General features: G+C 37.9%; 2 protein-coding genes across 3 annotated transcripts in view; one reads left to right on the top strand and one right to left on the bottom strand.

The window, feature by feature from the left end:
* Positions 1 to 4845, top strand: part of ecrg4a (ECRG4 augurin precursor a) — a 9571-nt gene extending 4726 nt beyond the window's left edge. Inside the window, 1 exon segment of the mRNA NM_001017697.1 lies at positions 4229 to 4845. Coding sequence (NP_001017697.1) covers positions 4229 to 4378 — 150 coding nt within the window. The 3' untranslated portion in view covers positions 4379 to 4845.
* Positions 4846 to 6070: 1225 nt separating this feature from the next.
* The window catches only part of uxs1 (UDP-glucuronate decarboxylase 1), a 115134-nt gene continuing 104028 nt past the window's right edge, over positions 6071 to 17176 (bottom strand). Inside the window, exons 12-15 of one of the 2 annotated variants that reach the window (NM_173242.2) lie at positions 13755 to 13815; positions 9858 to 9915; positions 9668 to 9771; positions 6071 to 6789 (exon numbers count right to left, since the gene is read on the bottom strand). In NM_173242.2, coding sequence (NP_775349.2) covers positions 6658 to 6789; positions 9668 to 9771; positions 9858 to 9915; positions 13755 to 13815 — 355 coding nt within the window. In that variant the 3' untranslated portion in view covers positions 6071 to 6657. Of the gene's footprint in view, positions 6790 to 9667; positions 9772 to 9857; positions 12654 to 13343; positions 13816 to 17176 lie in introns of both variants that reach the window. The other variant, XR_012384853.1, reaches the window with a different exon arrangement.

The following is a 17176-nucleotide window of genomic DNA, read 5'->3' as shown; positions in this document are numbered from 1 at the left end:
CAGGGAGCGTTATTTTATGTTTTATAAATTCTTTTCAGGGGTTTTTAAAATAACCTGCCTGGAAAAAAAATGAAAAGAACTTTCAAAAACTCATTTCTTTTTTTTTTTTAAAGAAATTCCAAAATACAAACAAACAATGAATCAAACAAACAATGAATGAATGAATGAATGAATGAATGAATGAATAAATCAATGAATGAATGAATGAATGGACGAATAAATCAATCACTCAATGAATGAATGAATGAATCAATTAATCAATCAATCACTCAATGAATGAACGAATTAATCAATCAATCAATTACTCAATGAATGAATCAATGAATCAATCAATCACTCAATGAATGAATAAATGAATGAATGAATCAATCAATCAATCAATCAATGAACGAACAAATGAATAAATGAACTTATAAATAAGCAAATGAATGAACGAATGAATAAATCAATCACTCAATGAATAAATGAATGAATGAATGAACCAACCAATGAATGAATCAATAAATGAATCAATCAATCAAATAACAATGATTACAAAAATTACCAAATGAAAAACTAAATCTGGTGACGCGGTGGCACACTAGGTAGTGCTGTCGCCTCACAGCAAGAAGGTCGCTGGTTCGAGCCTCGGCTGGGTCAGTTGGTATTTCTGAGTGGAGTTTGAATGTTCTACCCGTGTTCACGTTGATTTTCTTCGGATGCTCCGGTTTCCCCCACAGTCCAAAGACATGCGGTACAGGTGAATTGGGTAGGATAAATTGTCCATAGTATATGAATGTGAATGGAAGCAGCTGGAAGGGCATCCGCTGTTTATAAACGTGCTGGATAAGTTGGTGGTTCATTCTGCTGTGGCGACCCCGGATAATTAAAGCGACTACGCTGAAAAGAAAATGAATAAATGAATGAATGAAACCAAATCTGTTTGAGGAAGAGCCGATTTGTCATAGCATTATCCAGTTTGGGAATTGATCTTTTGTTCAATAGGGTTCTATAAAGTCTGTCAAAGCAGTTTGAATCATTCATTTTAGTGCTGCACGATTAATCGAAAAAAGATCTCGATCTCGATTAGACGCTACACACAATCTTAATCCAGCTTTTCTACGATTCAGCCAATTATATTTGTAGGGTCAGGAGAGAAGAGTAAAGGCGGACGCACAAGTATTCACAGCAACATGGACACCTTCAATTGACATTAAAAGAGTCACATGCTCCATTTATAAGGTAAAATTTACCCAAAAATGTTATCTCTGTCTAATGTAATGATTTATTCGCGACAGCGAAATCACACAAGGCGAATGTAAGCTGTTTGTTTACCACCGAGAACGCGCGAGTGCACACCAATCACGCCTACTTTAGTGAACAGAACCTGCATATGCTGTGAATAACAGGTAATAAAGTTGTAAATAACGTTCAGTTTGTTGCACAGAGCGATCGTTTGAGAGCCGCGCTGAAAGAATGATTTGCATGGGGAAGTGAAAATAAAGGTGGTTTACCACCAAATTCTGTGATGATGGTATTCTGTGACCCTAGTAGGCGGTGTTCTCACTGTTTGGCTTGAACTCGCTCCCACAGACACCAGCACGCACATCATTTAAATGATCATATTACATTTTACAGTTGTGATTGCGACAAGCATTTGACATGTTTTTTCTTTTATAGCGAACATAAAAGTGTTGTGCATAAATATAAATGTTTACTGTTAGTATAACTGGCCTATATTATGCAAAAAGAAAACTATTAATGACAAATGTCTCATTTTACTAGTGAAAACAAATGGTCTGATAATGCTGTCAATAGCCCCTTTCACACAGTGATACCGGTAAATATCTGGAAAATTTACGGAACGACTTTACCGGTAAATTCAAAAAAGTGCTGTTCACACAGGCGACGACGTTACGGAATTTTTCCAGAAAAAACCGTTCACACATCCATTCCAAAATACCAGTAAATTCTGACATCATTCACCACAAATGAGCTTTAAACGGCTGCGCTTGTACTTGTAAACATTTGACTATATCACAAACTCTGCGGATGATTAGTATTGTGAACAACTTCAATGAAAACATATGGAGGATCACTTTCGCATGTCGAGATGTACATAATATGTGTGTGCTGGCGTTCACGGCTGTTTCACGGGCACACGCAAAGCTTGAAGGTAAACAAACAGCGGCTTATCATAAGCATCTTATCGATTATTATTTACACAGTTGGCAATAAGAAGAACATATAAACGTTATCTGACTAACTTCTAGCAGCTAAATGCATCTGGGAAACATTCAAAGGCTTTTATTCTCATAAACCGTGCGGACGTGAATGCGTCTGACTATTCGAATCGGTTAAAGCAGACGCCTCACGTCAGCACGTTCTAGACTTGCACGCGCTCTTTCCGGCAATCTTCCTTCTGCATTCACACAGCGCAGCATTCCGGCAAATAGAGTAGAGGAACTATGGCGTCACTTTGTAGGCTAATCGGCTGCTAGCATAAAACTGGTTCCATCTTTAAAATCCCCATAGGATTTTCCCATTGGCTTTTCGAAGATTGCAAATAATAAGCTCTGTGTTCAAACACTTTATTACACTTACACGTTTTGTCCAGGCGGATAATCCTCACATGAAAATACAACTTTGAGCACTTTTGGATCTTAAATGCAAACGCAAGAGTCGAAAAGCTAACATTAGGCTATAAACGGACTACACTGCCTTCAGGGCGCCACCTGTGACGTCAGCACAACCCTACTACAGATAACTTGTCATGCTTATTTTTAGAAATAATGTCCATGACAAAGAGTTAATCTCTCTGTTTATTATATTACAATCCACGCTATATATTATAAACTAATAAATAAGCAAAAACACATAGACCTATGTGCCTTTTGCATCGTTTTTACGAGGGAAATACATCTGTTTTTCTTTACAGCTGTTCTAAAAGTTTTAAAACTGCGTGTATAAATCTGCCTATAAAGTATTATCATGAGACATATTTAAATAAGTGTATCGCTCGCGCGCACAGCCTGCTTACCTTAACAGACGACAGAAATGCAGTCACATATGCTATACATTTTATGGAGGAGTGTAAATATTGCCGTTATGACAAAATACAATGTGTTCAGATGAAGAAAAAAAAAGACGAGAAATCACTTGATCATGTTAAAATGACAGTTAACATGCATGTATTTGTACACATTTGTTGACTCGTTTGCATTACTGAGAGCAGGAAAGAGACAGGCTGCACTGCAGTATCTTCATAATATGGTTTAATTAAAATAAATGATCAATTGCCCAACACAAGCTCGATGACGTATAATGTCTCCGACACCGCCTGTAGTCCCATTTAGCAACTTGATAGCAACCGTCTTTTTAAAGAAGCATGGCTGAATTAAAAATTCAAGAGTGTGCTGTAACTGATGTGTTTTATGTCGTAGAACAAACCGTGAAAGTATCTTGAATTTGTGTTGGCCACGGACCTTATTTAAGCGATTTTACTGAAACCTTTACTGACTTTGGGACGAGGGAACTGGAAGTGCTAAAATGCTAACTCGCTTCCGGGTTTTTGCATACAAATTGATGTCATAGTTCCTCCACTCTATTAACGGTAATGTTACAACTTCTCTTTCTGGAAAATAGCCAGAACGAGTTTACTGGTATTTTTAAAAAGGACCTGTTCACACATACAACCTTTCTCATTAAGTCTCAAACTTAATATTTTATTATAATGTTAATTATAATAATTTTAGATTGTTTCAATTTCCATAAGGATACAATGATTGCATATTCTATGCAATTTTGTGTCTGTTTATTTCTCACTGGCTTGTTTTTGATACAGTGTCTGTGAAAATTGCCATAAGCTTTGATTTTTTCAGTCCTGCGTCTGGAAGGTTTGATGTTGTGGACACATCAAAAGGATCGTGATTGAGTTTTTTTTTCTGAATTATTTTCTTTTAGCTTCACTCAGTTCTTTAGGTTACACATATGTTCTAGTTTTTAATCTTCATTTGTAAACTAATTAGTTTATTTTTCTTGCATATGTGGATTTATTTGGTTGTTACTAACATCCAATGAAAATTAAAAGTCAACAGCACCTTTAGAAATACGTTTTCTGACAAATAGTGATGTGTTCAATACTTACTTTCGCAACTGTAGCTATTGAAATTAAAGCTGACTAATACATGACAATTCTTACACACAGTACCTTTAACGCTTGAAGCTCTTTTTCTCTATTTCCCCTCAGAGACTGGAGACGGATCTGGCGTACTGGATGGATCAGCACCGCTCCAGTGATCAGGGTCGCCAGCATCACTATGATGAAAACGCTGCCCTGGGGCCTCGGGGAGCTGCTTCATACAGACACGGGGCAAATGTCAACTATGACTACTACTAGAACAGTCCATTCAACCAGAAACACGTCACCGATGCCAACAAGATGATTCTCTGCTCTGATTTACTGCACAGTGATCTCAGCTCTCTTCTTTCTTTCTTTCTTTCTTTCTTCCTCTATAGTTTGTGCTTCCTTTTGTAAATGGAAATAAGAGGAGAACATGTATTTTTAGTGGAACAGTAAAGGATTCACATCTTCATCATTTACTTAATAAAAAAAAAATTGCAATTCCTGGAAAGAAAAGTGTAATAACCGTGACTCATTCATACCTTTGTGTGATGAAAAGCATGACATTATCAGTCATTACAGGAAATCTTGTTCTCCGCTATAGATTTAAGAGCTCTCAGCTTTGGTATTCATAGACTTTCTTTATGTTGAAAGAATGGCAGGATAAAATAATTTTACTACCTTGTTCTGTAACTTTAAGTTTATATACGCTTAATTTTCTTGTAATAAAGGTGTTAAAAAAAGTTCTTTTTAAAGTAAATTAAGACTTTTTCAATTTAAAAGAATGAAATAAATAATAAAACTATACTAACTAAACTAATAAAAAATAAAACACCTGTAAAATTAAAGTTTAATTGTTAAATCGCTGTAAAAATAAAAAAAAGGCCCAAAATTTGAGGCCCAAATTAGCTTATTAGGTATAAGTCTTGTCTATCCGAGTTTTAGGAATAACAAATAACTTGACTTCTAGTTGATCATTAAATCAGAAATGGCTTATATGACAGGCAAAGGCCTCTTGATTAAATTTATTGTACCAAATTTAAATATATTTATTTCATAAGGACAATAAGGTCTGACTTTGCTTAGACAAAAGTCTTATCACTTAGAAATAATGTACAGTCTAGAACAGGGGTGTCAAACTCAATTCCTGGAGGGCCGAAGCCCTGCACAGTTTATTTCCAACCCTGCTCCAACACACTTACCTGTAGGTTTCAAACAAGCCTGAAGGACTCAATTAGTTTGATCAGGTGTGATTAATTAGGGTTGGAACTAAACTGTGCAGAGCTGCCGCCCTTTTGGAACTGAGTTTGACACCTGTGGTCTAGAATATAAAGTCATGGTGCAGTGGAAAAAGAATGATTATTGTGTATGACTCCCATGAGCTTAGATGACTGCATCCATACATCTCTGCAATGACTCAAATAACTTATTAATAAAGTCATCTGGAATGGCCAAGGAAGCATTCCTGCAGGACTTCCGGATTTCATCAAGATTCTTTGGATTCATCTTCAATGCCTCCTCCTCCATCTTACTCTAGATATGTTCAATAATGTTCATTTCTGGTGACTGGGCTGGCCAATCCTGGAGCACATTGACCTTCTTTGCTTTCAGGAACTTTGATGTGGAGGCTGAAGTATGAAGAGCGCTATCCTGCTGAAGAATTTGCCCTCTCCTGTGGTTTGTAATGTAATGGGCAGCACTAATGTCTTGATACCTCAGGCTGTTGATGTTGCCATCCACTCTGCAGATCTCTCACACGCCCCTATACTGAACATAAACCCAAACCATGATTTTTCCTTTACCAAACTTGACTGATTTCTCTGAGAATCTTGGGTCCCTGCTGGTTCCAGTAGGTCTTCTGCAGTGTTTGTGATGATTGGGATACACACATGCACAATGATATTTTGTTTTACTTAAAATGTTTTAAGAGAGAAAAGCTAAGAAAAAAAAAAGAGATTAAAAAAGAAATACAGTAAAAACTCACAGTAAATATTTTATTAAAATATTCTTTTCACCTGAAATCCATTATAAGATCTGTATGAAGTTTCACAAAGGTAACAACAGATTTTCGCTCGAAATTGTCACAAAGATTAAAGCAGAAAGAAACATTTTTCAAAGCTTATCTTTCATCCGTGTCCTCAGAACTGAGACTTCCTGGCACCAAAACACACTTTAAATAATTCTCAATCTTCTGATTTTCAACAGGTGTCCTTAAAAAAAACGAAAACACCTTTAGCTTCAATGATAATCCTAGAAAAAAAAACTGATCACATCAATTAAAACAGCACAGAATGTAAACATAACGCACATGAAGACCTAAGCTTGCTTTAAATAACAGACACACACACAGACAGACAGACGACTCACAAACCAAAGTGCAAGGCAAAGTCTGTAAATTGGATCATTTTGAGGCACATACGACTGAAAAACATCAGAAAAACTTCTCTTATCCCCTCTCTGCCAAAACGACGCATCTGTTAGTGGGAGTTGGTAAAGTGGCTGCCGGATGTCTGAAGTCCTCCATATCCCAGCATCCCTGAGATGAAGCCGTGTCTTCAGTTGTGTCTGGGTCTTCCTTTCTTCATGCGGGCAGCTTTGGGTTTGGGGATGTACTGATTGTTGGCTTGATGCTCCAGCTCTCGGCTGAAGTACTGGATGGTTTTGTTCAAGCCTTCCTCCAGTGGGACCTGCAGATAGGGATGCAACAATTAACCGTTTTCACTATTAACCGTGTTTTAATTTGTCATTGTTAATTAATCGTAAAGGCTTCTCAACACTGTGTTTCTGCATGGAAAAAAACTGCTGCAACTAAACAAAGTTGTGCCAACTCTGCACTACTTTAAAGTTCCAAGCTTGTACACCGAGGCTAAACTAACTGGATTAACTACAGCTTAGGCTAATAACTAAGGGCCGTTCACTATTAATGGGTAAATATCACATTTATTGTTGTAACTGGAAAAAATACAGGCCCTTTTAGGTGTTTTCTTTTCGAGGAAGGGAAAATGGCTCAAAGCTTCAAATGTTTCAGAAACCAAAATAAAATAACTGAAGCTCTTTGTACTTTTGTTTCAAAACATTTGTTATTATAATGATTTTTCCTTTGACGTATATATTTTGTACTGCTCCTTGTTGCTGTTTTTAATTATTTTTATTTATTTTATATTAATTTATTTGAGTTATTTTAATGGTAAATGTGCCTTGAGATGTCGTTTGTTCGGTTTTGTGGTGTAAAATTTTGCAACAATGAAAAAACAAACAAACTAAGGGCCGTTCACATATTGCGTCTTTGGCAGGCAAGTTCGTTATTTCCAATGGAGGCACGCGGCGTGCATGTGCATATTTTATGGCAGAAAAATACAAAACAATTTTGTAATATAGTTGATCAAAAGTGCCTTTCAGACAGAGAGGTTAAGCAGCCTTTGACTACATTTGTTCTTTTATTCTTATTTTTATTTATTTCTTAATTGTTCTGTCTTTAATTTACAGTGTAAAATTATTAGTCATGTTTAAACGCCCCCAAATTAATTTTTTTTTAAAGTCCAAAGAGAAATGGACTATTGTTTGTGTTTTTATTATTATTTTGAGCTGTATTTTTGGTTACTGAGCAGCAGTAAATAACGCTTTAAAATATAAAGAGTTTTCATGTGATTTTCTAGTAGTGTTTTCAAATTACTGAATGTATAATAATCGTGATAACCATGAAAGCGTGATTTTTCCTCAGACTATAACCGTACAACCAAAATCTGCAATCGTTGCATTCCTACCTACAGACACATGAAAGATTGTAGTGAACTGTTTATATTGTTGTATTATATCTAAGCATCAGTGATTGGTTAGTAGTTAATTACTAATTACATCAAACAAATTAAGTTTTAATTCCTTTGTAAGAAAAGTAACTTAGTTAGTCAATAAGTAATTCGATTACTTGACTCAATACTAAAGGTCCACATACTGTAAATCTCAACGCATAGAAAATCGAAAATAAACTCTTAATTACTCCTAAACCAATAAATTTAGATCAAACACAACCTTTTAGTTGTTAAAAAAAATCTGAGTAACCATTAATTGGTCAGAATAACAAATGCTTTCACTTACAGGGCACCTATGGTGAAAAATCTACTTTTCAAGCTGTTTGGACAGACGTGTGTAGGTATAGTGTATAGACCGTCATATTGGGGTTATATAAACACACACAGTCCTTTATTTTTAAATTTAACAACATGAAAATGGTGGACCAATTGGAGCGGTTTTCAGATTGACCGCAACTTGGCGTAGGAGTGCGGTCCCCCCGCCCACCAATATTGATTGACAGACGCATCACCATATTCTCTGTTTGTTGTTTCACGACCACTATTTTCAGCGATGTCACTAAAGAAACACCCTTGGTCTATTTTAAGATGTAAGGCTCATTGGGCTCAACAAATAATCAACATTTACCACATGATCACTTGATCAGAGTTATTGTTTGTAACTTTAGGTAGGTTTGCAAACATGTGTACTTTTCATTGCGTCTACCTTAAACTTCAGCCGTTTGCATTTCTCGCGGTCACAGAAGCTCCCTGTGATCTTAACTAGGTGCAGCTGGAAAGTGCGAGCACGTTGGCTCACGTACAAATCTCTCCATTGGAAATAAAATAACGAACTTGCCTGCAGGACGCACACCAGAAGCGTTGCTCTGCATGGCGCGATGCTGAGCCATGCATTTTAGAATAAACATAGGTTTCTATCAGTGTCAGTGCCGGCGCGTCCATAGAGGTGACCTAGGCGCCTGCCTAGGGCGGCAGAATAGAGAGGGCGGCGTCCCCGACACTACCCTCACCACCCACGCCCTCATTTATATATACGTGATCGCGTCTATAGGGTGGCAGAATAGAGAGGGTGGCATCCGCGACACTACCCTCACCACCAGCCCCCTCAGTTATATGGTGTGCTGTGTCGCAGGTCTAAGCCGCGCATCCGGTGCCTCAGTCAAAGTTAATTCAGTGTGTGTGGTTATTAGACTCAGTGTACAAGCTCTGAACTTTAAACTAGCACACAGTTGGTTGTAAAACTATACAAAGAAACAAATGATTTTGTACTCTCTGCTAAGTCTGTGTCCGAGTCGTACATGTACGACTGAATGCTGGTCCTCTCACTCATGTTGCTTCTCTCTGTCTGCCTGTCTGTTGCCAAACACAGAGCGGGGGAGCTCTTGGCTGCATTGGGCGGGAAGTCGAAACGAATTGTCATGTGAAGCAACACACCCCTAAAACAGCGACCTGTGTACACGCCCCCAAAATTACACATTTTAACACATTATAATAAAAAATCTGAACTGAGTTTTGAACTGAACCTAAACTGGCACACTCAGAAGAATCATAATATTAATATTAAATCTTAAAAAAGGGGGTAAACTATGTGCCCTTTAAAATGAACTACTCTGAAGTTAAAACATGGCACCTTTTTGATACATAACTTTAAATTGTACATCCCGAAAAACTGAATTTTCAAGTGTTTTCAATTCACATAAGCGAGGAATAGATAAACTGTGCTCAGCAGTCATCAATAATGATCACCATCACCCACCACAGGTTCCCAGCCCAGCAGCAGTTTGGCCTTGCGGATGTCGGGCCGTCTCCTCTGTGGATCATCCTGCGCTTCTGGAAGGAACTGAATATGACTGCGGCTCGCTGAGGAGACAGGCAGTAGTGTGGTGTTCAATTAATCATTCATTAAAAGACTCCATCTCTATTGATTTTATGATATTTCTACTGACCAACTAGACTCTTGATGAGCTGCGCAAACTCCAAGATGGTGTGTTCCTCTGGATTTCCCTGGAAGAGATCAGCAGGTCTTACCGGCACATTCATTGGGGATGCAATCAGAGTGAAGGCCACGTAATTCTGCCCAGTGTGAAGCGCTATTGGTTTAATTAAATGTAACACTAAGGCATCAGCCAGGAATAAATTAAAGTAGGTATCATGGCAGCACGGAGACCTGGTAAGTAGGATGGGTTTAGGGTTGTGGTAGGTGTAGACATTACTAAAGCACAACAGGCTACTGTGAGATTGGAGGTTAGGGTTGTGGTAGGTGTAGACATTACTAAAGCACAACAGGTTACTGTGAGGTTGGAGGTTAGGGTTGTGGTAGATGTAGACATTACTAAAGCACAACAGGTTACTGTGAGGTTGGGGGATAGGGTTGTGGTGGGTGTAGACGTTACTAAAACACAAAAGGTTACTCGGGTTAGAATTGTGTTGGTTGTAGACATTAATAAAACACAATAAGTTACAGTGAGGTTGGGGTTAGAGACTGTCGTGGGTGTATACATTAATAAAACACAACAGGATGTTCTGAGGTTGGGTTTGGGTTGTGGTAGGTGTAGATGTTAATAAAATCCAATAGGTTTATGTGAGTTTTGGGTTTGGGTTGTGGTAAGTGTAGATGTTTATAAATCACAAGAGGTTACTATAAGGTTGGGTTAGGGTATTGTTAGGTGTAGACATGAACAAATCACAGCAGGTTACTTTGAGGTTAGTTTAGGGTTGTGGTAGGTGTAGATGTTAATAAAACACAACAGGTAACCGTGTGCAGTTATTATTTGATATTTGACGTAAATTCAACTGAAACATGAAGACGTAGGGCGTAGAGTAGTTTCTCCCAATGAACCGCCAACTTAGCCAGAATATTTATGGATATATGCTGGCTGGATATAAGCATATAAACCGGAGCACCCAGAAAAAAAAAAAAAACGAGGAGAACATGCAAACTCCACACAGAAATGCCAACTGACCCAGCTGAGGCTTGAACCAGTGACCTTCTGTCTTGTGAGGTGATTGTGCTACTCACTGCGCTCTTATCGAATATAACTCTTTAACAGGGCTCGAAATGAACCTTTTTGCTTGGTAGCACCAGTGCTCTTAACTTTAAAAATTTAGGCGCATCAGCCAAAATTTAGTCGCACCACCAATTGTAAGCACCGTTACTACAAGTGTTATACAAACATATGTATTGCATTTGAAATCAACAGTAATCAAACTAACAAGTAAAAATATATATATATATATATGCATGCGTGAAAAATGATCAAAAGTGGAAAATATGTCTCAACGAAATCCCGTTATCACAAGAAAATACATTTTTATAACATAACTGAGTGACCAAAAGGTACACGGAGTGCTCACCGGCCCTGCACGCACTGCTGGACATGAATGAATCTGTTAACGGTGTAACTGTGCTGTTCTCTAGGGTGCTGTCTGATATTGCACTGATGCTTTTGACATATACTGTACCTTATAATACGCATACATCATATTAATAGCAATACCGGTCTTTTCATGAGTAGTGATATTAGTTTACTCAGTGCAAGCCCGTTTGCGATGGTGTACGTGGTGTTTTATTTTACATATAGCTGCCACTTGCACGGCGGACAGCATCTGGCATTTATTTGAAGGATTAAACAGAACCTCTCGTGCTAGTTTTGGCAAACAGTTACCTGAAAATTCCATCCCACAGACTTTTCATAGCGGACTTGAAGCCACTGGAAGTCTTTTATCCACTCTTCGAAAAGTGTAGATGGTGGATTAACATTCAGCACATGATCACTACTAAGATGTGTCATTATTTGTAACTTTAGATGCAATGGTTTCTAAAACAAAATCTGCCAGTGTTATCTTCATTCTCATCTTCAGCGCTATGCTGCCTTCACACCAGACGCGGCACAGGTGTCAAGCGCGAGTGATTTACATGTTAAGTCAATGCAAACGCGCGAATAGACATCCTGCGGCGCGATACGTGCGAATGGCGCGGCGCGAATGATGCAAATTGTGCGAATGGCGCGGGGCGAATTGCGCATTTTGCGCGTTTGCCGCGCTTAACGAGCGTTTCGAAAATCTGAACTTCAGTGTACATTCGCACTGCGTTAACCAATCAGAAGCTTGCTCTTGTGGGGGCGTGATTGTGATGTAGAACCTGTTGTCGGTGTTCCGAGGGAAATCCTCCAGCCTTCACCGACAACAGTTCATCAAACTCAACTTGGCTCAGTCAGAAGCACTGCTGAAAGCCTCCGTCATCCAGGTTAAGTTTCTGGAGGAGTTTATGAGCTCACAGAGCTGGATGCACCTCTGAAAGGATGTAGTGGACTCAGACACGACCCTAAACGTATCGATGCTGTTTTTCAGTCTTCATAAAGCACATTAACACTGTTATTTTCTTCATAAAATCCATGTTAGCCATTTAGCTATAAAGCTAGAGTCTTCGGGCAGTCAGAAGCCCTGCCCATCACGCGAATCCGCGTCTGTTCTGAAGTGAATTTGACACGCGAATGAAGCGGGGTTTGACGTGCGAATGAAGCGAGTAAACTCAAATGTTCATGCGCCAATTTACGCGTGAATAGCGTGATTTATCCACGCGTTCCGCGTCTTGTGTGAACACAGCATTAGTTTTTCGCAGTAGTAGCTCTTTCTGTCATCCCAAGCTAGAAGGCACTGACTGAGTGATTGACAGCTGATATTTCAGTGCTAGAGCAGTGGTGGGCCAATAAGAAGAGGGTGAAGGCAGGGCAAGCATTATGCTGTGTTCACACCAGACGTGGAACGTGCAGATAAATCGTTCTATTCGCGCGTAAATAGCCGCGTGAACATTTGAGTTTACTCGCTTCATACGCGCATCAAACCCCACTTCATTCGCGTGTCAAATTCACATCAGAACAGACGCAGATTCGCGTGATGGGCAGGTCTGCCCGGTGACTCCGGCTTCATAGCTAAATGGCTAACATGGATTTTATGAAGAAAATAACAGTGTTAATGTGCTTTATAAAGACTGAAAAACAGCGTGGATACGTTTAGGGTCGTGTCTGAGTCCACTACATCCTTTCAGAGGTGCATCCAGCTCATAAACTCCTCCAGAAACTTACCTGGATGACAGAGGCTTTCAGCGGTGCTTCTGACTGAGCCAAGCCGAGTTTGATGAATTGTTGTCGGTGAAGGCTGGAGGATTTCCCTCGGAACAACAACAACAGGTTCTACGTCACAATCACGATCCCACAAGAGCAAGCTTCTGATTGGTTAACGCGGTGCAAATGTAGAGCAAACGCGCAAAATGCTCAATTCGCCCCGCGCCATTCGCGCAATTTGCGTCATTCGTGTCGAGCCATTCGCGCGTATCGCGCCGTAGGATGTCTATTCACGTGTTTGCATTGACTTAACATGTAAATCACTCGCGCTTGACACGCGTGCCGCATCTGGTGTGAACGCAGCATTACGGACTTTGCTTTGTTTACTGCAGCAAGTTGACATGACAACTGTTTTAAACCATTCCTTGAGCGCTGCGTTTCGCGTTTCAAGTGCAAAGATGCATTCTGCGTGAATGCTTCCCATATCCGCGCATGTGGTAAACATTATTCAGTAAAGACTGGTTGCACACAACAATTTTATACACTCGCACAAATGCTCCCAAATATATTTTGAGGTTGCATAGACAAAATTTCTGTCGCATATGCTACCGAAATGGTCGCAATTTCGAGCCCTGTTTAATAAAGCGGTTTTGTTTAAATGCACCAAAACATCGTCTATATTTACTAAGAAATAAACAAAAATATTCATTTTCAAAGAGAGTGTACTCACTAATATGCAAATTTTAATATTACAGCATAAATCAAAAATGACAAACTCACCAGGTTAACAGGGCTACTGATGTTACTGTTCATCAGAGACACCAGTCCATTCACCAGGTCACTGCAGGGATAAAACAAACAAACAGCTGAATCAGTGTTTGTGGCATCACGACAGCACAGTGAAGTGGAATGATGCAGAAATGATGACTTAATCTGAAGAGACGTGAAAATGAACAAACATAAAATAAAACGATAAACCTCATCAAAACACACAAGGCCTTTGGCAATATGCAGATACGGTGGTATGAATCACAGAAACAGTTGATTTCATCTTCAGACAAGGGTACGTGAATTTCTTCAGTGTGTGTTTGTGTGTGTATGCGTGCGATCACGAACACAGTGGGGCAGCAGAGATCTCAATAACACACCAGCAAAATCAGGTTCAGCATTACACTTTTCCATTTAGTGCATTATTTTCTGCACAGATCCCGATTTGCAGACTTGGCAGTAAAGCGAAGATGAAAATAGTGTCTTCGAGTGCTGTCATCTAAACTAAGGAATAGGATAGTTCTTTACACTTAACTACTTTATTTAAAGCTAATTATTCTGAAGAAGCCTCATAAGGAATTGGTTTTATTCAAAAGGTGTAGTTTTTCCCATCTTTTTGTTGTTCAAACTTGATTTAGTTTCCTCAAATAATGCTGAATTATGGACTTAATAAGACTGGATAATATTTAAACATTTATACAACAGATGCATAAGTGAACTCACCACTGCAGTATCAATATGTTTATATATGTATGGCATCACAAGTTCTCGTCTATCAAATCTGATCTTTTATTTGTATGTAATATTGGATTTAAGTTAGATGATTGGCTGTGCCATTTTACAGCTTGATTTAATTTCTCTGAATCCATTTGAGAGTTTCCTTGGCTGTGTTTTGGATCATTGTCTTGCTGAAATGTCCACCCTGGTTTCAGCTCCATCATCCTGCAAATGGATATGTTCGACTGAAGCAGCTAATATTAATATACAATGATGAAGGGCAGAAGGTTCCTAAATAACTACTACTGAGAAATTTTAGCTGCTGTCTGGGCCTTTATTGCTTTTCTATACCTCCCTTTCTTCATGTGTTCAATACTTTTTTCTTGCATCGTTTTATTTTCTTACACACAACTTCATTTGTTAACTAATTAGATTTATTTTCTTTGCATACAGTTGAAGTCAGAATTATTTGCCCCTCTGAATTATTAGCCACCTGCTTACTTTTTCCCCAATTTCTGTTTAATGAAGAGCAGAGTTTTCAACACATTTCTAAAAAAATAGTTTTATAACTAGTTTTTAATAATGGATTTATTATCTTTGTCATGATGACAGTAAATAATATTTTACTAAATTTTTTTCAAGACACTTCTAAACAGCTTAAAGTAACATGTAAAGGCTTAACTATAGGTTAATTAGGTTAACTAGGCAGGTTAGGTTAATTAGGCAAGTTATTGTATAACAATGGTTTGTTCTGTAGACAATCGAGGAAAAAAAAAGCTCAAATTAGCTAATAACTTTGACTTTTAAATGCTTTTAAAAAAATGTTAACTTCTTTTATTCTAGCCTAAATAAAACAAATAAGATTATCTCCAGAAGAAAAAATATTATCAGAAATACTGTGAAAAATTCCCTGCTCTGTTAAACATCATTTGGGAAATATTTAAAAAAGAAAACAAAATTCAAAGGGGGGCTAATAATTCTGAATTCAACAGTATGTAGACTACAGGAGGCTCTGTACTTCACTCGTGTTGCAGTAAAAGATCATTACACATGAACAAGGTGGGCTCTGTGATTCAATATTGGCTGTAAAGGGTTACCATGAATTGGTCTATCACCTACTCTCTCAATAACAAAACACTGTGACTTTGTAAACAAAACAAATGCTGTAGCATTTTTCGATTATTTTTTTCGATTCACAAAGAACCATTCTACTTTGTCGTTGAACAATGAATGACAAATCAAAAATAGAATGAAACGAAAAAAAACTAAAGCAAACAAATATACTGAACTGTCATCTGTTTCACTTGTGCTATTATATGCAACTATCATATAAGCCCCTTTTACACAGTGATACCGGTAAATATCTGGAAAATTTACAGAATGACTTTACCAGTAAATTAAAAAAAGCGCTGTTCACACAGGCGAGGACGTTACGGGAATTTTCCGGAAAAGACAATTCACACATTTATTCCAAGATACCAGTAAATTCTGACATCATTAACCAGAGATAAACTCTAAACGGCTGCGCTTGTATTTGAAAACATTTGACTACATTACAAACTCTGTAGATGGATAAAAAAATACTTGGATAAAAATATAGAGGATCATTTTCACATGTCGAGATGTACATGATATGTGTGTGTGCTGGCGCTTACGGGCTGTTTTACAGGCACACTCGACGCGTCACGCAACTTAAGGAAGCAGAACTTGAAGGTAAACAAACAACGGCTTATCATAGGCATCTTATCGATAATTATTTACACAGTTGGCATTAAGAAGGAAAATATAAATTTTATCTGACTAACATCTAGCAGCTAAATGTGAAAAATATTTAAAGCCTTTTATTTTTATAAACCGCGCGGACCGGAATGTGTCTGACTGTTTTGATTGGCTAAAGTAGACGTCTCACGTCAGCACGGTCTATATGCTCTTTCCAGCAATCTTCCTTCTGTGTTCACACAGAGCAGCATTCCGGCAAATTACCGGTAATGTTACAAATTCTCTTTCCGGAAAATAGCCGGAACGAATTTACCGATTTTTTAAAATAAGCCTGTTCACACATACAGTCCTTTTCGGAAAATTGCTGGTAATTTTGCAGAAAGGTCTGTATGTGTGAAAGGGGGTATATTTATAACGCTTTTATCTTTATTTATTTTAAACATTTTTATTTTTTTAAATGCCTTATAACCGACTATGTGTGTAGATGTGGTAGCGCAAGAGGTTTGAAGAGGCACGAGGTTTGATTGAGTATATATTTTTGAGGTACTGCAGGTTTTTGAGTCTACTTGGTGGTACAAATCAAATATAAGACTTTTTAAGATCCTTTTAAGACCATTATGAATTAAATGTAAAATTTATACAGGGCTAAACACTAAGGATTTTCTTTTTATAATGGCCGAGTTACTTCTGTAAATGGTTTTTACATTAATGGAAGATCATGTATAGGGATGTGTTGCTTTAGTTTTCTTCCACAATTTAGAGAATCTGCTGTAAATGTCTAACAGCTGTCTTTGGAATAATAATAATAATAATAAAAAAAAAACTTTAGGTGAAAAAAAAAAATAAAAGTTTTGATATGGATTATTGGTTATTTGGTGATGGCCAGATTGGGTAGCTTTACTTGGCAATAGAGAAATTCAAACCTATTTAAAATATTTTAAGACCAAAAACAATATTTCTGTGAAAGGTTTTAAGACTTTAAGGCTTATTTTATTGTA

Source organism: Danio rerio, chromosome 9, assembly GCF_049306965.1.
Source record: "Danio rerio strain Tuebingen ecotype United States chromosome 9, GRCz12tu, whole genome shotgun sequence".
Taxonomy (NCBI): domain Eukaryota; kingdom Metazoa; phylum Chordata; class Actinopteri; order Cypriniformes; family Danionidae; genus Danio; species Danio rerio.
Note: the sequence above shows the minus strand (reverse complement) of the source record. Positions and strands in the feature narration are given on the sequence as shown.